The sequence below is a fragment of the Vulpes lagopus genome, chromosome 5 (assembly GCF_018345385.1).
Source record: "Vulpes lagopus strain Blue_001 chromosome 5, ASM1834538v1, whole genome shotgun sequence".
NCBI classification, from domain to species: Eukaryota; Metazoa; Chordata; class Mammalia; order Carnivora; family Canidae; genus Vulpes; species Vulpes lagopus.
Genome location: NC_054828.1, coordinates 68,898,450 through 68,923,867, shown reverse-complemented (window position 1 = coordinate 68,923,867; position 25,418 = coordinate 68,898,450). Strand labels below are relative to the sequence as shown.

General features: G+C 47.1%; 3 protein-coding genes across 4 annotated transcripts in view; 2 read left to right on the top strand and 1 right to left on the bottom strand.

Moving 5' to 3' along the window:
* The first annotated feature begins 1,795 nt into the window (after window positions 1-1,795).
* Window positions 1,796-3,811, top strand: SPRYD4 (SPRY domain containing 4). Its single transcript, XM_041756025.1, has 2 exons — window positions 1,796-1,955; window positions 2,255-3,811. Exons 1-2 carry the CDS (start codon window positions 1,871-1,873, stop codon window positions 2,791-2,793), a joined length of 624 nt encoding a protein of 207 aa, XP_041611959.1. The 5' UTR covers window positions 1,796-1,870; the 3' UTR covers window positions 2,794-3,811.
* On the bottom strand, window positions 3,786-20,048 carry GLS2 (glutaminase 2). The gene is made up of 18 exons (XM_041756023.1): window positions 19,673-20,048; window positions 13,221-13,320; window positions 12,667-12,788; window positions 11,910-12,039; window positions 11,293-11,372; window positions 11,040-11,203; window positions 10,761-10,819; window positions 9,258-9,290; window positions 8,682-8,740; window positions 8,104-8,170; window positions 7,902-7,952; window positions 7,300-7,476; window positions 6,086-6,217; window positions 5,880-5,972; window positions 5,652-5,713; window positions 5,088-5,164; window positions 4,595-4,658; window positions 3,786-4,457 (listed from the first exon to the last, which is right to left on the bottom strand). Exons 1-18 carry the CDS (start codon window positions 19,852-19,854, stop codon window positions 4,301-4,303), a joined length of 1,809 nt encoding a protein of 602 aa, XP_041611957.1. The 5' UTR covers window positions 19,855-20,048; the 3' UTR covers window positions 3,786-4,300.
* Window positions 20,049-20,300: 252 nt separating this feature from the next.
* The window catches only part of RBMS2 (RNA binding motif single stranded interacting protein 2), a 97,606-nt gene continuing 92,488 nt past the window's right edge, over window positions 20,301-25,418 (top strand). The window contains exon 1 of one of the 2 annotated variants that reach the window (XM_041757270.1): window positions 20,301-20,567. The gene's annotated coding sequence lies outside the window, so the exon portion shown is untranslated. The remainder of the gene's footprint in view (window positions 20,568-25,418) is intronic. The other variant, XM_041757267.1, reaches the window with a different exon arrangement.

Genomic DNA, 25,418 nt, shown 5'->3' with positions numbered 1-25,418 from the left:
GGTGCCTAGGTGGCTCAGACTGTTTTTTGTTTTTTTTTTCTTCTGCTTTTTAAAATATTTTATTTAGGGATGCCTGGGTGGCTCAGTGGTTGAGCAACTGCCTTTGGCTCAGGTCCTGATCCCGGAGTCTTGGGATCAAGTCCCACATCGGGCTCCCCTCGCAGAGAGCCTGCTTCTCTCTCTCCCTGTATCTCTACCTCCCTGTGTCTGTCATGAATAAATAAAATCTTTTAAAAAAGATTTTAGGGATCCCTGGGTGGCGCAGCGGTTTGGCGCCAGCCTTTGGCCCAGGGCGCAATCCTGGAGACCCCGGATCGAATCCCACATCAGGTTCCTGGTGCATGGAGCCTGCCTTCTCCCTCTGCCTGTGTCTCTGCCTCTCTCTCTCTCTCTCTCTGTGACTATCATAAATAAATAAAAATTAAAAAAATAAAAAATAAAAAAAGATTTTATTCGACAGAAAGAGAGAGAGAAGGCATGTGCACAAGCAAGGGAGTGGCAGGCAGAGGGAGTGAAAGAAGCAGGCTCCCTGCTGAGCAAGAAACCCATATGGGGCTCTATTCTAGGACCCTAGGATCATGACCTAAGCTGAAAGCAGATGCTTAACCAACTGAGCCACTCAGGTGCCCCTGGCTCCAACCTGTGTCCGCCTTCATCTCAGGTCCTGGGATTGAGCTTACATGGGGCTCCCTGCTCAGCAGGGAGTCTGCTTCTCCCTCTATCCCTCTCTCCACTCAAGCTCTCTCACTCACTCTCTCAGGTAAATAAAATCTAAAAACAAAAACAAACCCAAAACACCTAACAGATAAGTAGCTGCCTCTTTGTAAATGTTACATCCTTGCAGCACCGGGGAGACTGGGGAGTCCAGTTAGAAGGCTAATGCAGTAGTCCAGGGGAAAAATAATGTGATTGGGGTTCAAGGATAATCAGGTTTTGGGATCCCCGGGTGGCTCAGCGGTTAAGCTCTGCCCTCAGCCCAGGGCTTGACCCTAGAGACCCGGGATCAAGTCCCACGTTGGGCTCCCTGCATGGAGCCTGCTTCTCCCTCTGTGTCTCTCATGAATAAATAATACCTTTTTTTAAAAAATAAATAAAATCTTAAAAAAAAAAGGATAATCAGATATGTGACGAGAGAAACAAGTCAAGGACTTCCAGGTTTCGGGCGTCGGCAGTGGGCTGGTTATGGGTTGCAGATCACAGAGGTCCGGGAACCAAGCGAAAGAGGAAGCTTGTGTAAATGTGAGAACAAAGTTTTAGACCTGTTAAATTTCAGGCTGGCTGGCGAGGGGTGGGGCGTATCCGGATAGAAATGTCTAAAAGGTAGTTGGACATACAAGCCTGCAAGTCAGTCCTTCTGCAATAACCCTGAAAACACAAAACCAATATTTATACTATTTACATATTACTATTTATCAAACCATTTAACCTAGTGGCTGCTGTCTGTCAAGTTGTATTCTAGGCTATTCTTTCTAATTTTTACCAAGGTCTAGAGGGTAGTTATTTTTGTTTTACAAAGTAAGACACTAAGTCTCGGGAGAAGTTAAGTGATTTGCCCCAAGTCACACAGCGGAGCTGCGTTCGAATCCTATTATTAATTCTAAAATCTATGCTCGGCACCCTGCTACGCTACCTTTTTAAAGGTCCTCCTTGCTAAAAGTGTGAGCATCAGTCCCCTCGAAAAAGCAAACAAACCGCGCCAAGCCCGGACGCACCCACGCAGAACGCGCCAAGATGGCCGCCCCGTCCTGGGCGCGGGCCCCTCCGTCATCACGCCGCGCGGCGGCGTGTCGCGCACCACGTCGGAAGGGGGCAGGCGGGCAGATGGCGGCGTGTGCGGCCGGGGGCGTGCCCTGTTCAGCCCTGGCGCAAGATGGCGCTGCCCTTCGCACGTTCGTTGTGCCTGTGCCGCCGGGGAGCCGAACGCTTGGGGCTTGCTGCCGCCGAAGCCCGCAGAGGTAAGACTATCTCCTCTCACTCCTTTACCTCCCTAACGGTTTCCGCATTCCCGGGAGCCCTTTTGGGTCATTCCCCCTCCCGATCTGCGTTGGTCTTGAGAGTCCAAACATGGGACACGGTCTGTTTACCCCGAGGCTTCCCCGAGCCCCATATTAACATGCCCGGCTCTTGCCCGCTGACGTCCTGACGCTTTCCTGTGTACTCGTGAGCTCCCCGACCGCGGCCTCGGATCGTCCTATGCACGTATCCCTAGGCCTAGGGTTCTACCCCCGTCATCATCCAGTCTCTTTGCTCGCAGGCATCAGTTTCAAACTGGAAGAAAAAACCGCCCACAGCAGCCTGGCCCTCTTCAAAGGTGACACGGGCGTCAAATACGGCATAGTGGGATTGGAGCCCACCAAGGTGGCCCTGAACGTGGAGCGCTTCCGGGAGTGGGCCGTGGTGCTGGCAGACACGGCGGTCACCAGTGGCAGACACTACTGGGAGGTGACGGTGAAACGCTCCCACCAGTTCCGGATAGGAGTGGCAGACGTGGACATGTCCCGGGATAGTTGCATCGGTGTTGATGAGCGTTCCTGGGTGTTCGCTTATGCTCAGCGCAAGTGGCACACCATGTTGGCCAACGAAAAAGCCCCCATTGAGGGCATCGGGCAGCCAGAGAAGGTGGGGCTGCTCCTGGAGTATGAGGCCCAGAAGCTGAGCCTGGTGGACGTGAGTGGGGTCGCTGTGGTCCACACCATACAGACCGATTTCCGAGGTCCAGTGGTACCTGCCTTCGCCCTTTGGGATGGAGAGCTGCTGACCCACTCAGGGCTCGAGGTGCCTGAAGGCCTCTAGCATGTCCCTCACTGGAGTCCCTAATTATGCTCTTGGCCAATCTCCTCTGAAAGTGTCTGAAACCTTTTAATTTTGCCACCAAGCAATCTCTAACTCTCAAAATTCAGTGTTGGGTCCTCTGTGCAATATCCTAGTCTTCCTCTTCTCCCATACCCTGAGAAAGCTAGGCATACAGCCACCTTTCCCCTCCCCCAAGCCACTGCCAGTTTCCTAAGCTATCATGAGTGTACCTTGCCTGGCTGGCTTCCTTCAGTCCCTCTGCCTCCCTGTGCCCAGACTTGTCTCAGACTGCATTCAGTCCTGGGGTCTTAGCTTTCAACTTGTTTGAATGTATTCACCACTGTGATACCCTCTGCCTCCCTTTGCCCACATGTGATTTTTTCCCCCCCTTTTCCTTGGGGCTCTACAGGATCTCTCCAGAGTAAATCCTTTCTACCTCTGGCTGGAAGAGTGGTGCAGTCAGTGACTTGCCCCTTTACAGTGTATATGCAGTCTGGACTCTGCCTCCCTCATAAAGTGCTTTACGGTGGCTGAAACCGAGCCCTCCTTCCCCAGTACCTCAGTGCCAGACTCTCAGCCCCACACAGCTGCAGCTGTCACCATCCACAGTCCGTCTGCCTTAATCTGCACACCTCTGACATCTGGTATAATCACTGGGTCAGTTACAACCACGACCAAAGGAGACAAGGTACTTTTGCTGCAGTTGGAACTTCCAGAGGGAGGAGGGATGCCTGAGGTCTTGCACAATCCATTTTTGGGCCTGCTCAGTCCCAAACCTCCAAGCATCAGCCCACCCCTGCAACCTGATCTCCGGCAGCAGAATACAGTTAGCCTACAGCAGTAGTTGGGGTTGAGGAAAACGTGGTGGGGTGAGTATCTATGTGAAATATGTATTGTTTGGGCTCTGTGGTTCCCTCTTACTCTACCTTTATGATAGTGATGCAGCTGGATGCCTCTAGGAGAGAGAGAAGGATGGGATTTAACAAAAATAATATGTGTAATTAAAGTTTATTTGAGCACAAAATACTTTCTCTGTCTATAAAATTAGCAGTAGCAGCAGTACTTCCCAGCCAAGGAGGGCAGACCTGTCCAGGCTCTTAAAGCCTGGAACATAGTTGTCCCACTTCTTCTGTGGATATACACCTGTGCATGGTAGCTAAGACCTCTTTACTGGAGTATTTCTGTGTCTCCCATGATGGTTTCTTTAGGGAGAGGGAGAGGGGACCTGGGTGAAGACCTGGGATGATTTTAAGTGGGCCCAACCATTAGGGTGTACCTGGAAGCAGCTCATAGTCTCCGTGGATTGCTCTACTGCATGTGTCCACCAAGGCACTTCTCTATGCTCTGTCAAGGGAATGGGGTATTTTCACTCTCACAGGAAGCAGTGGCCTAAGTTTTGGTCCCCACTGAAGCAAGGTGGCTCTCCATGGCATGTTTGGTGGTTATGGATTGAAGGTGTGGCCAGCTCGTGCTTTTTCTGAGCAAGGACTGTGTGCATGGCCCATGCTCACACCATGCTCTCTAAGTTCTCTTTGGACAGGGCCTCAGCCGCTGCCTCGGCCTGGGTCTCAGATGGTGTGTAGGAGTCCTGGTAATCCTGCAGCAGTTTCACAACCTCCAGGTGGTTGAACTGCACAGCATCATCCAAGGGAACGTTGCCCCACCTAAAAGGAACAAAGACCATGATCAGGCATAGACACCAACGGTGCTCTGGTTACATCTAAGACCATGGTGGCTGGAAGGCAGCGGTAAAGAAGTTGTTGCCTAGCCCCTGCCCCCCTTTTAGCTTAATCTTACTCACCTGTCCTTGACAAAAGGATTCACTTTGCAAGCTTCAATCAGGAATTTAACAACTTCGATGTGTCCTAGGAATATGGGCCAAAGGAAAATGAGATAGTGCAGATTCTCAACCTTTTGGTGTTAACATTAGTACAGACCTCAGCAGCTGGAGTCTAAACGAAGAGGGAAGGGGGAAAGGCCTCTTCATTTTGTTCCCTGCAGCACCCAATCATAGTTGGCCTGCAAACCGCAGGGCATCTGGACAAAACTAGTTGCTGCCCCTGTAACCTTAAGGGCATATATGATAGGGAGTACTCTTGGTAGAAAGGAAATGGTCTTGGGGGCACTTGGCTAGCATAGTAAGTAGAGCATGTGACTCTTGTGCACACAACTCAGGGTTGGGAGTTCAAACCCCACGTTGGGAGTAGAGTTTACTTAAAAAATAAAAATAAACTATTTAAAAAACAAAATAAAAAGTTAAGATCTGCTTCCCCTTTTATTTAACCTTCAGATACCTTCAGCCGCAGCAACATGCAGGGCTGTGCGGGAATCATAGTCTTTCTGTTCCATGTCCATGGCTGACAAGGCAAACCTGAGGGTAGCGGAAAGCATTTGGAGTTACCTAGATCAGCCTAGAATCACTACTGTCTTTTCTGAGGTGGGGATAGAATGGATGGGTTCCAGAAAAGTAAAACAGCTTGCTAAGATGTGTAGACCCTGCATAATCATGTTCTATACCCAGATGAGACTTCCAAATCAGACAGGGGTGGGATGCTTCCAGAAACATCACTGCCTATTCGTGGTAGGTGCCCAGTACGTGTTTGTTGATGTTGGTGATCTATTTGAAGCAGAGTCCTTACCTCCTAGGACTCTGCTCTTAACACCGAAGTTAATCATAACAGTGGCCGCCTGCCATCATTTAAATTCTTATCACATGGCAGTCACTGTACTTAAAATAATCTCATTTAAATGCAGTCTATCCAATCTATCTGGCTCTAAAGCTGAAGCACTTAACTATTTTGCTGTGTTGACTCATAATGAGATCTGTGACCAGGACTATTTCATTGTTTATTTGGTACCTTCGAAGAGCTGAGACATCTCCACTATAGGCAGCAAATAACAGGTTCACCACAGTCTTGTTCTAGAAGACAAATACCCACCTGAGATTAATTGTGACTCTGCACTCACCCATGCCCAGCTTTGCCCTGTGACCCTTCTCCAAAGATGCTTAGCCAAGGGTATTGATAAAGCATTATGGAATGTTCTATTCTGAAATATTCTTACAAGCCATCCGGGGTTTTCCTTACCCGAATTTCTCCCCCTTCACGCCGTGGGTCTAACTTCCGAGCACAGTGCCTCAGGTTGTCGTAGTTGTGGAAATTGAAGAGAGATACCAGCTTCTAGAGTTGTAAGCCAAAGAGATTGTTTACTTACTCCCTGCACTTAGTAGGAGCTCAAAATTGTTTCATTTACTCATTCAAAAACATTAAGTCTTACATGCAAAGTAGCTCACCTGGCAGAAGCTGATGCCCCTGTGGCTGTTCCCTAGCTTGTCCAGTGGAGGTGACAGACACATCATTCCCATGACATTGGGTACCACTAGGAGGATGGCTCCTGACACAGCTGACTTGGCCGGCAGGCCCACCTTGGGGATGAAGTTGAAACTGAGGATGAGCTAGAGGTACCCTCAAGTTCTGGATTATTAAATTGGTCTATCCCAGATGACTGCATTCGTAAAGTCACATCCATCTCAACTTCTTGGCTTGTTAATTAGCTTCTTACTCCTCTCCTGCCCTATCCCCCTTAAATTCATGGCTTCAGTAAGGAAATACTTGAGTGTCTGTGCTATGCCTGATGCTGCTCTACAACTAGGACAGTCTCACTGGACTTCATTCTGGTGACAGAAGATAGATGACCAAAAGACAAAAAGAATCATGGCTTATGAGAAAACACAGGAAAAAAGAAGTAGGGTGCTCTGATGGAGGATGAAGTGGGAGGGAGGTCCTAGTAGGAGGCAGGATGGTCAGCAAAGTCACTGAGGAAGTGACATCTAAACAGACCTGGAGGAGAAGAGGCCAGGTACATGATGGGGGCAGAGAAGGGTTCAGAAGCTGCACCATTATGTATTCATGTGTTTGAGGGACTCAGGGTATTTGACAAACTCCCCTAAGGATTCTCAGCCTAATTTTTTTTTTTTAAAGATTTATTTATTCATTATAGACACAGAGATTGAAAGAGAGGCAGAGGGATCCCTGGGTGGCGCAGCGGTTTGGCGCCTGCCTTTGGCCCAGGGCGCGATCCTGGAGATCCGGGATCGAATCCCACGTCAGGCTCCCGGTGCATGGAGCCTGCTTCTCCCTCTGCCTGTGTCTCTGCCTCTCTCTCACTGTATTCCTATCATAAATAAATAAAAAATTAAAAAAAAATCTTAAAAAAAAAAAAAAAAGAAAGAGAGGCAGAGACACAGGAGGAGGGAGAAGCAGGCTCCATGCCAGAGGCCCAAGGCGGGACTCGATCCCGGGACTTCAGGACTGCGCCCTGGGCCAAAGGCAGGTGCTAAACCGCTGAGCCACCCAGGGATCCCCGATTCTCAGCCTAATTGCCAGGCTAGAAGTTAGTGAAGGAGAGGTGGGAACAAGCTGCCAGCTTCCACCTTCAGGGACTCCATGTCCTCACTCCTTGGCTTGGAGCGGGTGGCAAATGGATGGCAGGGTCAGAGGCACTCACGTGGAAGGCAAACTGGCCCGAGAAGTCGTACATGCCGCAGGAGTGCATGAGGCTGAGGGTGTTGCGCACTGCTTCAGCACTCAGGACGCTCTCCCCCGTGATGGGGCAGATCCCACCGTTGGCCAGGGTGGCTGCCATGACGCTGCCCGACTCACAGGTCACCTCCACGGAGCACAGCTACAGGGACAAGGCGGAGGTGAGGATGCCATGTGGCTCTGAACGCTGTGTTCTTTTTTTTTTTTTTTTTAAAGATTTATTTATTTATTTATGATAGGCATAGAGAGAAAGAGAGGCAGAGATTCAGGAGGAGGGAGAAGCAGGCTCCATGTCGGGAGCCCGACGCGGGACTCAATCCCGGGACTCCAGGATCGCGCCCTGGGCCAAAGGCAGGCGCCAAACCACTGAGCCACCCAGGGATCCCCCCGAACGCTGTGTTCTTGCATGCAGAACAATGTTCTTGGCATCCTGATCTTTCAAAAGGCTCCCCTGGTGTTTCTGCAGGACACGAACCACTAGAGAGGAGTATCCCTCTTGTGGGTCAGAGCAAGGATGGCAGTGTGTCCGTTCCCCCGGCCCCGAGCAGGGCAGCAGTGTTTGCTCACCTGGAAATAGAGATCAAGAGCAGCCATCATGTCTACCCCCTTAGGAAAGCACTGCAAGGAAGAAGAAGGGAGAGCATTTCTCTTTTGCCATCAGCATACCCTCGCACACTGCCAAGGTGTCCACCCGAGTCCACAACCCCATGTACCCTTCCACCAGCTGCAGAATTCCCAGGGACTTTCTCTACCGGCCTGTCCCAGTTACCTTCTTTTCCTTTAGATAATAGCCGATGGCATAATTCCGATCCCCTGTTTCCTTCTCTGACTGGAATCTGAAGCAAACACCCAATTTAGTACTTGACGTTTGAGGGGTGGGTTTAAGAAGGGGGAAAAAATACCTTCCCCGAGAGAGAGAACTAGATCACACATGTCAAACTGAATCCTGTATAAATCCTCACAGGAATACCAGAGGGAAATTCTGACCCTGAGCAAGCACTCGGCATAGCTTTATTGTAAAGTGTAAAAAAAGAAACCAACCCCCAAACTGTCTAGTCATCTAGACTGGGAAAAGTGATGAGGCTCTTGGCTTTGAGAGGCTTGGCAAAAAATGGCTGAGGAATAAACCCTCACACCGCCTCTCTAAGTACTAAGTAGAAATGGAACTAATTCTTTTGCAAAGTAAACAAATGTCAATGAATGGGCTCAGAGGAATCCAGGTGGCCAATCCATGGTGGCCTCCATTCCCCTGGATTTCTTCCTCTCCAGATCCCATCATCCCCCACCTCCATCGTATGTACACACATCCCACAATGTAGTCAGCCAATTCTGTGAACAGGGCCTTACGTGGCATTGCTGAAACCTATGTATTCGTTCCCAGCCATTTTGTTCAGATACTGTAACACCTAAAAGAGAAAAAGGGAGGGACGCCTGGGTGGCTCAGTGGTTGAGGGTCTGCCTTCGGCTCAGACCGTGAGCCCGTGCCTTCGGCTCAGACCGTGAGCCCGTGCCTTCGGCTCAGGGCGTGATCCCATGGTCCTGGGATGGAGTCCCGCATCGGGCTCCCTGTGGGGAGCCTGCTTCTCCCTCTGCGTATGTCTCTGCCTCCCTCATGAATAAATAAATAAAATCTTAAAAAAAAAAAAAAAAGAAAAAGAGGCATGAAAGGCATCATGTGGGTGAGGATCCCTAGTAAACACATACTAGCCTGACTAACCCCCCTGAACTCCTAGGTTCTTATCGCAGCAGGAACTCTGGAGACTTTCCCCTCTGAGGCCACAGATTCCCACATCTCTGGAAATAAGACTTCCAACATGGCCTGGTGTACTATCAAAGTGGGGTTAGAGCCAGGCACTGGGGCAGCTGGAGGGGACAACATGCTATGGAGAAAAGCAGCCAGGAATGAGTAGCAAGGGAACTTACAAAATCAAACTTCTCTGCTTTGTTACAGTCCATCTGGAAAGAGGGAAAGTAAGAGATTGAGATCAGCATTCCAAGACTAAAATGATGACAGGGCAATGTCAGGAACACCTAGTGCAGCTTAATGTTTTACACTGGTTTTTGCTACTGGGAATATTTTACATTTACCGTATCTTTTTTTTTTAAACAACTGAGATTTTTTTTGTACACCTGCATATCTAGTGATCTTAGAAACCAAATCAGGGATGCCTAGGTGGCTCAGCAGTTGGGCAGTTGCTTTTGGCTCTGGTCGTAATCCTGAGGTCCTGGGACGTCACCCATGGGGCTCCCTGTGTGGAGCCTGCTTCTCCCTCTGCCTGTGTCTCTGCCTCTCTCTGTGTCTCTCATGAAATAAATAAATAAATCTTAAAAAAAAACAAATAATTTAGATTTTATTATCAGGTAATGAGTACAGATAACCTCACCCCATCCCTGAGTCTCACCCATCTGAGTCTCACTTCCAATTCCATTATCAATCCCAGCCCTCATCCCTGACTCTCACTTCCATTCTCCTGATTACAGTCCTGTCCCAAAGCCCCACTCCTATTCCTGATCCCCATCTTCAACCCTTACAGCCCAGCCTGGAGCCATCCTCTATCCTATCCCTGACTCCCATAGCCATCTCCAACTGAAGTGACAGGAATGGGATGAGAGATGTGTTGCATATAATATTCAGGTATACCAATTATATTGATAACTGAGATAAAGCTGAAGATTTTAGCCGAGAGCTGGGTCCATTAAGGCCTGCTTAGATGGGAATGGAATGAGACAGGTGCTGGCTACAGGGTAGATAGAGCTATCCCAGGGTAAGGGGAGAGCCTGAGCCTGGTCTCTCACCCCACCCCCACCACATCCCATTGCTTCCTGCACATGTCAACTATAGTGTCAACACCATAGGGACTCTGACACCTGAGTCCCTGAGGGGAGGGTTCCTAACACCACCTTCCTCAGGAGGGGTTGTGATTGGCTTTGGAGTGTTGCTGCCCACACTGTTCTCAGGTTCTTGCTCAAGCCCTGGGAGACCTACAGCTGACAGGCCAGCCTGATACCCTTGCTCAAGGCCAACTCACAGTTTCAGGTGACGTGAATACCTGCCCTGGCCTGGCCATTCACCCTTCTTTCTGCGTCCCTCACCCAGAAATAGCCAATCAGTGCCCAATAGTGCTGTCCTCCCCCTGTATCTGGCATTTGGCCCTTGGTCCTAGGCAGGGGTCAAGACCTGCTCACTTCTCTAAGGGCCAGGAAGCTCTGGGCTCCAGACTCATGAGTGGGGGCAGAGGTGCAGTTCCTTTTACTAACATCTTCAACATATGTGGGTCCTTGGTGTGCCCTCACTGCCTCCTGAGGACAGAGGGATGAGGGATCAGAGCCCCAGCAATCTCCCTGGAGAGCTGGGCAGATAGGAGGAACATAGGAACAAGGGGGTTTAGAGAATAGTACCTTCCAGAAAGCTAGGATGGCACTGACCTTGATCAGGGAGCTCACGACAATGGCACCAGCATTGACCATGGGGTTATGGGGGATTCCTGGGGAAATAAAAACCACCCAGAGTCTTATTAGCTGCTGAGAAAGCCTCCTTTACAGCCTTCCCACTCTGCAGGCTAGACAAGAAAAATTTCTTTGCTGGGGAGGATGAAATGACAGAGCTAATCAGGAGAGTTAGAGAAACAAACAAGGCTTCAGGGATGGGTGGGAATAAGAAGGGGGGACATCTAGGAGTCTGGTCTGAGCCATGGTAGTACTCACCTTCCTCATTGAGGGACAGCTTGTTGTAGCGTAGGCCACTGGGCTCCTTGCCCACAAACTTGTGCACGTACTCAGTCCCTAGGGTGCTTATGGAGATAGCATAGGTGAGGGGCTTCACACAGGACTGCAGGCAGAAGGGAATCTTTGTGTGGCCCACGGAGTGCCTGGAGGCAGACAGGGGCCATGAAAGGGGTCGAGCCTACATTCTGCACCTGTGCCCTACCTCCCCACTCCCTCTCACCCAGCATCTCACCGTTGACCATCCACAGTGCACAAGGAGACGCCCCAAAGGTCTGGATTGGACTTGGCCAGCTGAGGGATATAGGCCGCCACCTGGGCATGAGTGGGGAGAGAAAACAGAACAGAAATATGGATATAGAGAGGGGAAACAGAGCTGCTGAAGTTCAGGGTCAGGAGAATCTTCTAGATAAAAGTGAAAATTCTGTCTTCTTCAGGCCAATGGGTTCCTTCCTGCCTGTTGTTCCCAGGGACACCCAAGTCTTAAGTCCAAGAAGGGCTTATCTTCCTGTAGCCCTATTCCTATAGAGATGGCAGTAAAGCCTATGGAAGGTAAAAACAGGAGAATTCTGGGGTCAGCTTCCCTTATTGGTTCTTAGGCTTAATTATTCTATAGGTCTTTTTCAAAGTTCTATCGAATCCTTTATGCCAATTGTCCTCATAAATTGGGGTTGGATTCCCTCATCTGCTCTAGAAATCACATGTATAGAAATACATAAAGCCGTTGTCCCTATTTTTAAAGGTTCTGCTTCTCATCTCTCAACCATGGATTCCCAGCCCCAGGAAATTTCCAAGAAGCAAGGTATATCTGGCCCAGAGCCCTTGCCCCTCCCTTAGTCCCCTGGCCCTCACTTTGCCTCCAGTGAGCTCTTTGGCATCCTCAAAGATGCGATCCACATGGCTCGTGAACTCCTCAAAATCAGGAATGACAAACTTCTTTCGGAATGCCTGGGTCAGGAGCACAATGTTGCTGCTCACACACCTGGATCCCAGACACGATTGGGTTAGGAGGCTGGAGAGATGCAGCTGTCACTCACTCTGGAGCCATGGAAGTTGGGAATAAGGAAGGTGTGAGTGGTCATTAGGTTTGGGACCAACCGCTGTATGACCTTTGGCATATCACTTTATCTTTCTGGGTCTTAGGTTTCTTTTGTTCCTAAAATGAGGGGTTGTAATGATGTGGAAAGATAGCCCAAGACACAGTACCTTGGGATATGAGAAAAAAAAAACCCAAATAATATGTATAGCGGGTCACCTTTATATTTTAAAAATCCTAAATCATATATTTAAATATATTCTTTTTTTTAATTTAAATATATTCTTATTGGTACGTAAATGCATAGGACATCGTCTAGAAGATACCCACTAATTTGTTAACAATGTTTACTTCTGGGCAAGGGGACTGGGATTGGGGAGACAGGGAAAGGAGAACATGTATTTCCACATTGCTTGCATTTTTACGAGTATAGAACATTCATATGTTACTTGTGTTATACACAAGTAATAAAATGAGGGATTGAACTATCCAATCCCCGAGAGCTCCCTGCTGTTACAGTCTATGTCCACAGAACAGTTTTGAGAATGGTGCTCTTGTTTCCGGGGCCCTCACTTTTGGAAAAGATCTCGGTCCAAGAGGCCACCACTGCTGGACTCTCGAACCATGCGGCGCATCTGGCTCATGCAGTCCCGGAGCCGGGGATCTGATGTCTGCAGTCCAGTGGCCTTCAGTGCCTTTAGGGGAAAGAAGCCTGGTAAGGTCAATTAGAAGGATAGTAATGCAATCCTAATATTCTTTCCCAGTGGATCACAATTAGCTCAACCCCAATTACTACAACAGGTAGAACAAATGGATTTGCAGACTAATAAAGGAGGGACATGGTACAGCTTTGAAGGCTAATAAGGGTTTACTGTCCTTTTCATCAAGGCAGTTGGTTTCTGAACCCCTTGGGTCAAAGTCTCAAACCAAGAATATGGTTTGAGTCAGAGGGTTTAATCTTCCCAGCCTGGAGGAGAGATGGGATTGCCTTATGATTCTAGGTATCTACTGCCATCTGTTATTTTTCACCCTCGTGAAGCAATGTATTAGCTGCATTAGCTGCCCTACATTTGTCCTACCCTCCTTTTCCCACTTTGCAGAGGTCCTGAGGGCTCAGAGGAACTTACAGTAGTGAACTTGTGGATAGGGATTCGTTCCTGTCCTTCAGCAATAGTGTAGAAGAGGAGATCACCCAGGCGGGATAGCATGCCACTCTCTGATGAATCACTGTTTGGGGGCAGAGATAGGGAAGGAGGATAGCGTGAGGACGGCTACCTGCTCCTCCTCCAAGAACGTGACCTTATAAATAGGTATGTGTCCTCACTCTATCTCACTCAGGCCTCCTGCCTGAACCATCTAATCTATCCCTATAATTCCAACTTTCTCATCTTTGCTGGGAAGTCTTAAATCTTATTCTCTCGCTTTCTTGTGTTCCTAACCTTCAGATCTTTATTTCTAGTAGCCTTCTAGACAGCTTTTCTAGACTTCCATTTCTAGATGTCCTGTAGGCACCGCCTATTCAAAATGTCTTAACCTGAGGTTATCTCACCTCCGTCCCTCTGCTCTTCCTCCTGTGCTCCCCATTTGGGTTAATAGCAGTATCACTCACCCAGGTACCAAGCTGGAAACGTGGAATCATTTGGAAAATTCCCATACCTTACATCCATGTTCAGTTGGTAACCCACATCATGGTAACCATGATAATGTTTCTGAAATCCACCCTCTTTTCTTCCCCTGTGCCAGCATGGTATAGTAGAAAGAACCAGAATTTGCCACTTAAAAGCTGTGTGACCTTAATATGGATAGTAAGTCAGGTTATTTAATATTGCTGAGTTTGCTTCCTCATCTGTAAAATAAGGGTAGTAATATCTATTTCACGTGGGTGAAGTAGGCTTAATTAATTTTGTGAAAAAGTCTTTCACAAAGTAAATGTTCGGTAAACCATGCTTCTTTAGCATCAGCTCCATAATGTCTGTTCCCTAACTGCTACTACACTCCCTTGACTTCCAACCCATCTTCCACAATGTACCAGTTCTTTCAAAAACTCAAATTTCTCTATTCAAAAACCTTTGAGGGCAGCCCGAGTGACTCAGCGGTTTACTGCCACCTTCGGATCCTGGAGATCGGGGATAGAGTCCTACATCAGGCTCCCCGCAGGGAGCTTGCTTCTCCCTCTGCCTGTGTCTGTGCCTCTGTCTCTCTCATGAATAAATAAATACAATCTTAAAACAAACAAACAAACAAACAAACAACCTTTGATAGTTCTCCAGTACCTGCAAAATAAGTTCTTATTTCTTGGTATAGCATTCAAGGTTCTTTAAAACCTGCCAACAGGGGTGCCAGGGTGGTTCAGAAGGTTAAGCATCTGACTCTTGGTTTTGGCTCAGGTCATGATCTCATGGGTTGTGGAATCCTCGGATAGAGCCTGAGTCAAGCTTTGAGTTGGGATCCGTGCTCAGCAGGGAGTCAGTTTGAAGTCTCTCCCTCAGCCCCTCCCTGCCCCACAGACACTCTCTCTTTCAAATAAATAAATAATAAAAAAAAAATCTGCCAACGTCCCTTTCCTATTCTCCACAATGCCCCAATACTCCAGTTATGCCAGATAATAGGTAGGTGCCCAAATAGGCCAGGCATTGTCAGGCTTCCTGCCTTTGCCTATGCTGCAACTTCTGTACGGATGACCTTTTTTCTCCTTCACTTGGGACAGTCCTGCTCATCCTTCAAGGTCCAGATCAAATGTACTCATTCTGTAAAGGCTTCCTTAAACCTCCCAATATTGTTTATGCTGCTGGTATGACACAACCCACCATCTTACTGACTTACTGACAGAAGAATCTCTCTTGCTCCACTGTTAGGTCTTTGTGTTTTTTTTTTTTTTTTTCCATAATCAACATTCATTATTTTTACTAAATTAGACGTACGTTGCAAAATTTAAACAGATATGATATTTTTGGGTTATTGATTAAATTCAGAATAAAAAGATGTAAAAATGTCTTTTTTAAAAGATTTTATTTTTGGAGTGCCTGTGTGGCTCACAGTTGGTTAAGAATCTGCCTTCAGCTCAGGTCATGATTCCAGAGTCCTGGGACTGAGCCCTGCACTGGGCTCCTTGCTCAGCAGAGAGCCCTGATGCTTCTTCTCCCTCTGCTTGCTGGTCTGCTTATTTGTGCTCTCTCTCTCTCTCTGTGTGTCAATCTTTAAAAAAAAAAAAAAAAAAAAAAAGATTTTATTTTTAAGTAATCTCTACACCCAGTATGGGGCTCTAACTCACGATATGGAGATCAAGAATTGCATGCTCTCCAGCCGGCTGAGCCAGCCAGGTGTCCCAAGATGTAAAAATTTCTCTTTACTTTTCTTTTTCCCTTCCTTCCTTCCTTCTTTCCTTAAGCTATAAAGACTTCTAATTCTAATTCTTCTGATTTGAAATTAGAAAATTGACATTTTTAAAGGGTGTATCTCCCACTCTCCTTACCCATTTTGCCCATTCTCCCACTCCTTCCCTCTTGATATATCTTTAAAAAAATATTTTATTTAGGGACGCCTGGGTGGCTCAGTTGTTGAGTGCCTGCCTTTGGCCCAGGGTGGGATCCTGGAGTCCAAGGATCAAGTCCCCCATCTGGCTCCCTGCAGGGAGCCTGCTTCTCTCTCTGCTAATGTCTCTGCCTCTGTCTGTGTGTCTCTTGTGAGTAAATAAAATCTTTAAAAAATGTATTTTATTTGACAGAAAGAAAGACAGGGAGCATGCACAGGCAGAGGGCGTGGCAGGCAGAGGGAGAGGGGGAAGCAGACTCCCTGCAGAGCAGGGAATCCGACATGGAGCTCTATCCCAGGACCCTGGGATCATGACCTGAGCTGAAGGCAGACACTTAGCTGCTTAACCAACTGAGCCACCCAGGCGCCCCTTTATGTATCTTTATATATCTATACCTTTATCTGTAGCTATTCTCTCCCTCTATATATCTTGTCTTCATTACATTGAGCAAAGTCCCTAGCACACAGTGTGTTTTCAATAAAAAATTGCCAAGTCACATTTCTAGTAAGGTCCCCTTTCCCCAATGTATCTCTTTTGCTGGCTTACAGCACTTAAAATTCCAGGTAATTAAGACTTCTTGGTCTTCATTAATTCTACTATTAATATGTTAACAGATTTAGAGGATATGTTTTCAGATCGTTCCAAAGATGACAGCTATTTGAGATTAACACCCTTTAAAACTCTTTGTCCCCAGGGCACCTGGGTGGCTCAGTTGTTACCGACTTCGACTGGGGCCATGGTCCTGGGATCCAGCCTAGCATTGGGCTCCCTGCTCAGCAGGGAGTCTGCTTCTCCCTCTCCCTCTGCCCCTCCCTCCTGCTTGTGCACACACTCTCTCTCTAATAAATAAATAAAATCTTAAAAAAACAACAACAATGACTCTTTGACCCAACAATTTGACTATATGTTCACAAAGTCACATATTCACATTTATTGTATTGTTAGTAAGACTGGAAACAACCTAAGTGTTCATCAACAGGTTAGGTAAATTATGGTATAGTCATGCAATGGAATATTATACAGTATAAGAAAAATGAAATGAGAAAGTTCTTTAAGTACTGATATGGGGGATCCCTGGGTGGCGCAGCGGTTTGGCGCCTGCCTTTGGCCCAGGGCGCGATCCTGGAGACCTGGGATCAAATCCCACATCGGGCTCCCGGTGCCTGGAGCCTGCTTCTCCCTCTGCCTATGTCTCTGCCTCTCTCTCTCTCTTTCTCTCTCTCTCTCTCTGTGTGACTATCATAAATAAATAAAAATTAAAAAAAAAAAGTACTGATATGGAATAATCTCTAAGATGTCATATTAACTAATATAAACAAGCTGTAGAACAATGTTTATAGTATGGTACTATTTATGTTTAAAAGGAAAAAGTATGTTTGCCTCTTTAGAACAAAATATTTCTGGAAGGATAGATAAGAAACCTGTAAAAGAAAAAAAGAAAAGAAAGAAAAGACATGAAAAGAAACCTGTAAGCCTGATTTACCTTCCTCTAGGGTGATGAAGCTGGTGCTGGGCAAAAGGAGTAGGAGGGATACTGCCCACTACATTTTTTTTTTATATTTTGAATTTTGAATGATATGAATATGTATATGCTACTTATTGAGTGTGATGTATATGAATATGGACATACTCTCTATTGAAACAATCCATTAAAAAATAAAAAGTCTCTCAAGAAGCTTGGAATAGACCAGGCATGTTTGTATTTAGGGCGAGGAGGAATATCAGAAGAGGGGAATTTCTTTTTCTGTGGAAATCCAATTGTCACAATGAGGCTAGTGCCTATAGGGAGGACGGGATCCATGTGGTGATGGAAGGGAGGAAAAAGCTATCTGAGGAATAATTCAAGAAGGCAATTATGTAGGAACACTTTAGAGCAGGCTTCTGTGCCTGGCAGCTAAAGGAAGACAGGAAATAATGCCGCACCACTGAGGTGTCACAAGCCTTAAGAAAACTGCATACTCTTTTGACCCAGTTATGGATTTATCTCCAAGATAATGTTGGGGGGGGGGGAGGAAAGCAAGGTGCAGAACAATGTGTATAGCATGACACCATTTTTATTTAAAAAAAAAAAAGAACGGGAAATAATATCAACATGTGTTTGCTGACACATACATAAAACATCACTAGAAGATTATATTGATGACACATGTCTCTGGAAGGAAAATTTCCTAGGAATTTACTCTAAGAAATAATTGAACGGGTGCACAAGAATATGCAGTAACCAAATTGAAGACTGGTTAACTACATTATGATACCTTGTATAGTGTAATCTTAAAATGGCTAAATAGCAGCTATTAAAATGACAATATGACACACACATTCAATACTAAAAGCTGTCCATAAATGAAAAAGATAGGTTACCAAAGAATATGAATACTATGATCCTATTTTTGTTAAATTTTATACATACATATATAGAGTATATATGGATATATACCACAACATTAACTGGTTACCTCTAATATTGGGATATTTATTTTCTTCTTGGTACTCTTATTTTTCTTTTATAATCAAAAACAAGAAAGCTAATATTAAAAAATAAAAAAAGAAGCTGAATAACTGGGTGTTTTCTCATTTCTGCCTTTCCCCCCTCAAACACAAGAACTTCTCCCCTTCATGGTATCACACGCCCAGACCCCACCCCCTGCCAGTGCTTTCAACTCCTTCTGCCTAAGGGAACCACCCGATGAGGGGCCCTAGCAAGAATTCCCTGAGAGCACAGACAGCCATAGGCAGGAGGATCAAGGTTCCCCAAAACGCGTCCATCACCTGACTCCATTGGATAAGGAAGTGTGTGTGGAAGGAGTCAGGGATACCACTTGCTCTCCATCCTGCAGAAGACTTGAGGGTGAGGGAGGTTAAGGCTTTGCTCTATCTCACCATTTCTCCCATGGAGATTATTTGGGAAAAGTTAGAGTAGAGAGTAGAACGGGAGAAAGAGGGCCTATTCCTGAATATTTAAATGTTCTGTATTTCCTTAAGAAGAGGTTGATGGACAAGTATAGCCTAAAAATTAGTAAGTCAGTCATACCTTACTGCTCTGTTATCTGTCAGGACAAGGGCTCCGGTAGTGGTGAGACAGTGGGTGCCATGTCTATCTGGCTAGTTTAAAAATGATGTGCATGTCTTTCTGACATGTACTGATGATTCAGTACATCTCAAGGACACAGGAGATGGTCCGTTTTCTGTTCCTGCTATAATAGAGCAGGGGTTATATGGACACTGTCTACCTTGGATTCTGGAAAGGACAAAATTTCCTGCTCATCTCCTCTGCGTCTGGGGGAATAGAGGCTCTGCCTCCAACTGCTCCTGGGTGGTGGAGGGGAGAGGCGCAGCCTCTGGGACAGAATATTAGCCCAAGGGAAGAGAGCCCTTGGCAGCACAAATGACGGGCTGACTGGTTCTGGTTTGGGGAAATCTGTATCTAATGATTTCCCCCCCATTTTTTTCATTCAACAATCAACTGGAAAACTACCCCTATCCTACAGATTTGGGAGCCCTGACAACGCACGCATCCAACACATAAGCAAAGACACACGCACATACCTGCGCACTAGTAATGCACGCGCATCACACATTACACGCCGAGGACAAGCCGAAACACAGACACGCCATACAGATGGGCAGACCCAAGTCCACCGGGGCTCTAAGAGGCCGTTTCATACGCACGCATCCCCTAAAATACACCCGTGGACCTGGAAGGGGGGGTGAGGATGCGCCGTGCGCGCTCGGCCCTGCACTCAGACACGTGCACCAGGCAACACTCCGCGCCCACCTGCGTCTCCCAGCGAGGTACGCACCTTGGACGGGCACCATCCCGAGGACCGACCTGCCCCAGCGCCCTCCCGGGCGGACGGCACCTTACCGCCCGAGCGCGCCGGACCCAAAGCCCCAAATCTAAAGGAAAAGGCATCGCAGGCTAGTGAGCGAGAAGAGAGGGGAGAGGAGATGCGCTCCCGGGGTAAGGGGGCTCGGGAGCTGGCAAGACGACAGCGGGAGTGGGAGCGAGCCCGTCCCCTGCCCCTGTCCCGGTCCCGCAAGCCTTACTGATCCTGGCGCTGCGGCTGGTGGCTGTGCGGCGTCTCCCTGCCCAGCGCCGCGGCCTCACTGAGGTGGTGCCGGACGCCCCCGCCAAGGAGAGGGCTCCGGCTCGGGCGGCCCCAGCCTCCCAGCCGGCACTGAGCGCCGGCCCCGCTCAGCGTCTCCTGCAGAGCCCTGAGGGAGCGCATCCCCCCAGCGCGCCTCCCGCTCGGCCGAAGCGCCCCGGGAGTCTGAGCCGCAGCGGGAGGGAGGGCGGAGGACGCGCCGCCGCCGGGGGAGAGCGCTGTGGAGGAGCGCGGGGCCTAGGATGTGAGGGGGCGGGCCCGCTGGGTGGGGTGGGAGCGGGGGAGGGCCGGCCCCCGAAGCTCGCCGGCCTCCGCGAGGCGCGCTCAACCCCTCGGGTCAAGGGGACCCGCGGCCAGCGGCGTAGGAGACAAACCCCGGCGGAGGGCGTTTGCCGCGGGGTAAGAAAGGGGCGGTGCGCGAGGTTCGATGGACAATGCACAGGCCCAATCACTGGGGAAGCAGAGGTCCTGGGGGCGGAGAAAGGATGAGGCTAGCCAATGAGAGCACGGCGGTGGGCCGGCCGCAGAGAGCCTCGCGAAGGCTCCGGGGCTGGCACCCTGCGACCGCGCGGCGTGCGGACGTTGAGGGCGGGAAAGCTGAGGCTTGGCGGTTGGCGAAGCCTGGCGAGCGCGCGGAGGACGCGGCCGCGCCAGAACGATGGAGTTGCCGGAGAGGGAGGGGAGCGGCGCCTCTCCACACTCGGATAACAGGGAGCCCTCTTCAAGAGGCCATGTAGTGACCTTCAGCGTTCGAAGGCCAGAACCGAACACAGTAGCCCGCCGCGTGGAGCGGCATGGAGGGCAAATGAACACCCCGTCCCCGGCACGCGGTTCTGGTGAGTTGAGGAGTCAGGTGGCCGGAAGACAGCCCGACCCGAAACAGCCCCCGGGCACCTCAGGGAGGGCCCCGAGGCGGCCCCAGGGCGCCCTGGTGGTTAACTGGGTTGCCTGGGCTCTCGATTTCTCTCTACCAGTTATTTGGTGGCGGTTCAGCACTTGCGTGTTCTTGACTGAGCCTCACACGTTTTGTAAACCTGCAAATGCTCCCAAAATTTTAGTCATTTTACTTGTTTACCCCTATATTCCTCACGGAGAAGTGGCCTAGAAAAAAGAACCTTGAAAACTAAGCACATTCAGGAATTTTTGTCAATTGCAACTAGGAAAACATTCATTTGTATCTTCACAGTGCCTCACACAGCATTTATGTATATATTTTAAAGATTTTATTTATCTACTCATGAGACACACAGAGAAAGAGGCAGACCCAGGCAGAGGGAGAAGCAGGCTCCATGCAGGGACGTGGGACTCGATCCCCGGTCTCCAGGGTCGCGCCCTGGGCTGAAGGCTGCGCTGAACCGCTGAGCCACCCGGGCTGCCTGGCATCCGTGTTGAATAGAAGCTCTTGTAATACCAGCTCTCATCTCGTGCTCTTGGTGTGCCAACTATTTTAGTCTATGGCTCCTACTTACCAGACTTCAAAGTAGTTATTGTTAGTCCCATTTGGAAGATGAGGAAAGTGAGACTCAGAAATGAGACTTCTTTGAATAAGGGAACCCCAGTTATTTAATATCAAGTCAGGAATCAGACTCAAGGCTCCCACTACGAGGCTTTCTCCATCCTAAACTCTTCCCAGAATTAACCCTTGCATTGAATTATCCCAGGAAACGACTCCATCCTTAAAGGAAGCATTTTAGGTGGAAGCATTAGGATACAGTACTGGGAATTGTCTAGAGGCTGGCTGTATCATAAGCTATCACTTTTCTTTTTACAATTAAAAAAATTTTTTTAAAGATTTATTTATGATATATAGAGAGAGGCAGAAGCAGTTTCCATGACGGGAGCCTGATATGGGACTCGATCCCAGGACTCCAGGATCGCGCCCTGGGCCAAAGGCAGGCACCAAACCGCTGAGCTACCCAGGGATCCCTACAATTTAAAAATTTTAAGTAATCTCTACACTCAACGTGAGGCTCGAATTTACAACCCTGAAATCAAGAGTTGTACAGTCTACCATCACTTTTGGTTCGGAGATTAAAATGAGCATCAGCGTAACTGTGGGAGAATAAATATCAAAACCATACTCTGGTATGTTTTGGGGGAAGGCTGTTCTCCTTTGCTACAGTTAGGGTTGGGAGGTTTATTTGGTTTGAAACCAGATGGAGTGACCTTTCTTTTGTTTTTGTTTGTTTTTCCTTGGGCAGTCATTCCCTGTCTACTGTCTCTCTCCTATAGGGACTCTCTAATTCAGGAACTCTACTTTGCCCTGGCTGCGTGGCTTTGCCCATGTCTTTAAGAAAAATCTGGTAGTATAAACTCAAGCCAGCATTAGTTTTACCAAATACAATAAGGCTAATCTTTTTTTTTAAGATTTTATCTTTTTTTTTAAATTTTATTTAAAATTAAAAATCTCATGAGAGACACAGACAGAGGGAGTAGCAGGCTCCATGCAGGGAGCCCAATGTGGGACTTGTTGGGGGATTCCAGGATCAAGTCCTGGGCCAAAGGCAGGCGCTAAACCGCTGAGCCACCCAGGGATCCCCTATGTTAGGGATTCCTAAACTACCTAGAAGTCATTTGCCTCCTTTATTTCCTACCTCTGCTTTTATGAATTAGCCTTAATTATAATGAGTAATGAAGTCCCCAATCTCTTTCTTCCCACTTCTCTCTGATTAGAGGAACTGGTTGGGCAGTGAAGAAAATCTGCCTGTAGAAGGGGAGGTTCTTTGCATAGAGAACTAGCTTCCAGCTGCCCTTTGGTCTTTGGAGTAAATTCTTCTTCCACTACAATATTGCTAAATTTGCATGAAGGTGGAGCATGAACTAGTGACTTGGGAGGCCCACAGTATTGTATAAAGTTTAAGGTATTTAAGAACAAATTTGTCATCCCAGGTGGTTAAGGCTTGGCAGTGTCAGATCTTTTTGTTTGTTTCTGATTTGAAAAGGACCCATCTAGTTAAATCTGTGCAAAAATATTAGCTAACTGCAACATGGTCAGCTAGAAATGAGGCTTTTCATAAAGTGAAAGATATCCTCTGTCATGTCTAATAGTAGGTTTTTAGGTCAGTCCCTGGTTGTACCAGAGTTGGTGTATAGGGGAGGATTGTCCTCAGTGATTTTGAGCCTTAAATCAGAAAAGCTAAATCCTCTGTGGTACAAAATTGGAAACTTGATGTTTGTGTTTGGGGAGTGTTTATTTGTTATAATTTAGAGATTCTTCTTGGTTCTGCTCTTTAGATTGTAGCTAAGATATGAATTAGTGCAAGTGAATGATTTCACATAAGCTTTTTTTTCCCCATAAATCTTTGTTCTGCTAATGTTACTGTTGCTGCATATATGCCTTCCTGCTTTAGTTTTTCCATTTGCGAAAGATAATCTCATATTTTACTGGTTAAAAGATAAGTCCTGGGAACTCTGGACATAATCATCTTCCATGCGGTCAACAAATATTTGTTCTTTGGCTTATCCTCTGCCAAGCCTGGAGCTAGGGAATCCAGAAATTAAGGAAAAACAAACAAAATCAGTTTCTGACTATTGGAAGAAGTGAGAAAGCAGTGTTTGGGGCACCTGGATGGCTTAGTTAAGGGTCCGACTTTTGATTTTTGGCTCGGGTTGTGATCTCAGGGTTGTGGGTTTGAGCCCTGAGTGGGGCTTCAGCTCAGCATGGAATCTGCTTGCCTTTCTCCCTCGTGTCCTCCCTCCCCCACCATCACATGCTTTCATGCTTTCTCTCAAATAAACAAACAAATAAATAAATAAATTAGATCTTAAAAAAGAAAGAAAGAAAACGTTGTTTAATATTCCCAGTGAAAGGGATCCCTGGGTGGTGCAACGGTTTAGCGCCTGCCTTTGGCCCGGGGCGTGATCCTGGAGGCCCCAGGATCGAATCCCATGTCGGGCTCCCGGTGCATGGAGCCTGCTTCTCCCTCTGCCTATGTCTCTGCCTCCCTCTCTCTCTCTGTGACTATCATAAATAAATAAAAATTTAAAAAAATATTCCCATGAAAAATGCTGAGATGAAGAGAAATGCAGAGGAAGTATAAAGAAGGGGCACCTAACTAGGCTCAGGGTAAAGGGTAGCTGAGATAAAGGGAAAGGGACCTCAAGAAATGTTGGGTGATGGGAGCCAACTCTTAAAGGATGAGAAGTGTTTGTATGGAGATGAGGAGAAAAGTATTCCAGACAGAGCTCCGCAGTAACAAACATAGCATGAGAGAACATATGAGGGACTCTGATCAGTTGTGAGAGTGAAAATTCAGTTGGGTGTGAGAATATGTGGATCAGTGAAGTAGAGCCTCATTATAAAGAGTATTTTATTTATTGGTTGATTGGTTGAGTAGGCTCCATGCCCGGCGTTGGACTTGAAGGGTCTCATGCTCTACAGACTGAGCCAGCCAGGTGTCTCTCACTGCATAAAGAGTTTTGAACGCTATGATAAAATTATTTACATCCTAAAGGCAACTCCATAGTCAATCTTCTTTCTAAGATGCTCTCCTTCACTTGAACTCACCACCTCATTGCTTCACAAAGAAGCCCTCAGTTTCCTGTCATTACGCTTCTACTCCATATCTGTTCCTCCAGGTGCTATAGAAGAAGAATCCTTCCACCACTTTCAGGTTAATCTCTCCACTTGCTTTGCTGTATTTTTCAACTTCTTTCTCTGTAATGAGTCCATCTTTCATCATTTAAATGTTCAAATCTTTGCTATCTTTTTTTTTTTTGGTAAAGATTTTATTGATTTATTTGAGAGAGAGAGAGAGGACAAGTGAGGTGAGGGGCAGAGGGAGAAGCAACTCCCTGTTGAGCAGAGAGTCTGATGCAGGGCTCTATCCCAGGACCTTGAAATCATGACCTGAGCCAAAGGCAGTTGCTTAATCTACTAACCTACCCAGGCAACCCAAGTCTTTGTCATTTTAAGAAACAATCACAAATGTTATTTGACTCTTACTGTGTTTAATTAAATTAAAACATATCTCAGTTAAATTTTTTATTTATGATAGTCACACAGAGAGAGAGAGAGAGAGAGGCAGAGACATAGGCAGAGGGAGAAGCAGGCTCCATGCACCGGGAGCCCGACATGGGATTCGATCCCGGGTCTCCAGGATTGCATCCTGGGCCAAAGGCAGGCGCCAAACCCCTGCGCCACCCAGGGATCCCAAAACATGTCTCAGTTAAGCAGCTTTATGCAATTCAGGTTTTGTAACAGCATTGCTTTCTTTTCTTTTTTTAATTGCTATTTCTTTTTTCTTAAAATGAGATAAATTGAGGTATTTTGTCTCTTCTCTGTATTTCTTACACCAAGTTTTTTGAAAAAGGCATTACACTTACCATTACACTTCTTTATCATTTCATTCTGTCCTGGATAGTGGTGAAACTAAGCTGCTGGTGCTATTGTGTTGCTTTGGGTTCATGGGCTTTAAGGGATTCACTGGAGCTGAAAGTTTAAATAATATTAGTCAAGGCTACTAAATATGTTAATATATTTAAGAATTGCTAAGTTATCATTAGTAAGCGCATGTATTTGAATAGGATTTAGATTCTGGCTAGACTAGCACTCTGGTGCTGGTGCACATGTTTTGATGTTAGATCTTCACGGAGTAAATGAAATTTCATATGAATTCAGATGTATCTATGATCTATCCCATGTACGTTTCTAATTCCTGTTTAGTTTAACAATTTCAAAATTAATT

What these genes read in the sequence shown, in the direction of transcription:
- SPRYD4 (XM_041756025.1), top strand. Translation starts at nt 1,871, where the DNA reads ATGGCGCTGCCCTTCGCACGTTCGTTGTGCCTGTGCCGCCGGGGAGCC. An exon ending in TGCCGCCGAAGCCCGCAGAG is followed by an intron (nt 1,956 to 2,254) that starts GTAAGACTATCT and finishes CTTTGCTCGCAG; the next exon opens with GCATCAGTTTCAAACTGGAA.
- GLS2 (XM_041756023.1), bottom strand. Translation starts at nt 19,854, where the DNA reads ATGCGCTCCCTCAGGGCTCTGCAGGAGACGCTGAGCGGGGCCGGCGCT. An exon ending in TCGTGAGCTCCCTGATCAAG is followed by an intron (nt 9,291 to 10,760) that starts GTCAGTGCCATC and finishes CCCTCTTTCCAG; the next exon opens with ATGGACTGTAACAAAGCAGA. An exon ending in CTCTTGATCTCTATTTCCAG is followed by an intron (nt 7,477 to 7,901) that starts GTGAGCAAACAC and finishes TTGTCCCTGTAG; the next exon opens with CTGTGCTCCGTGGAGGTGAC.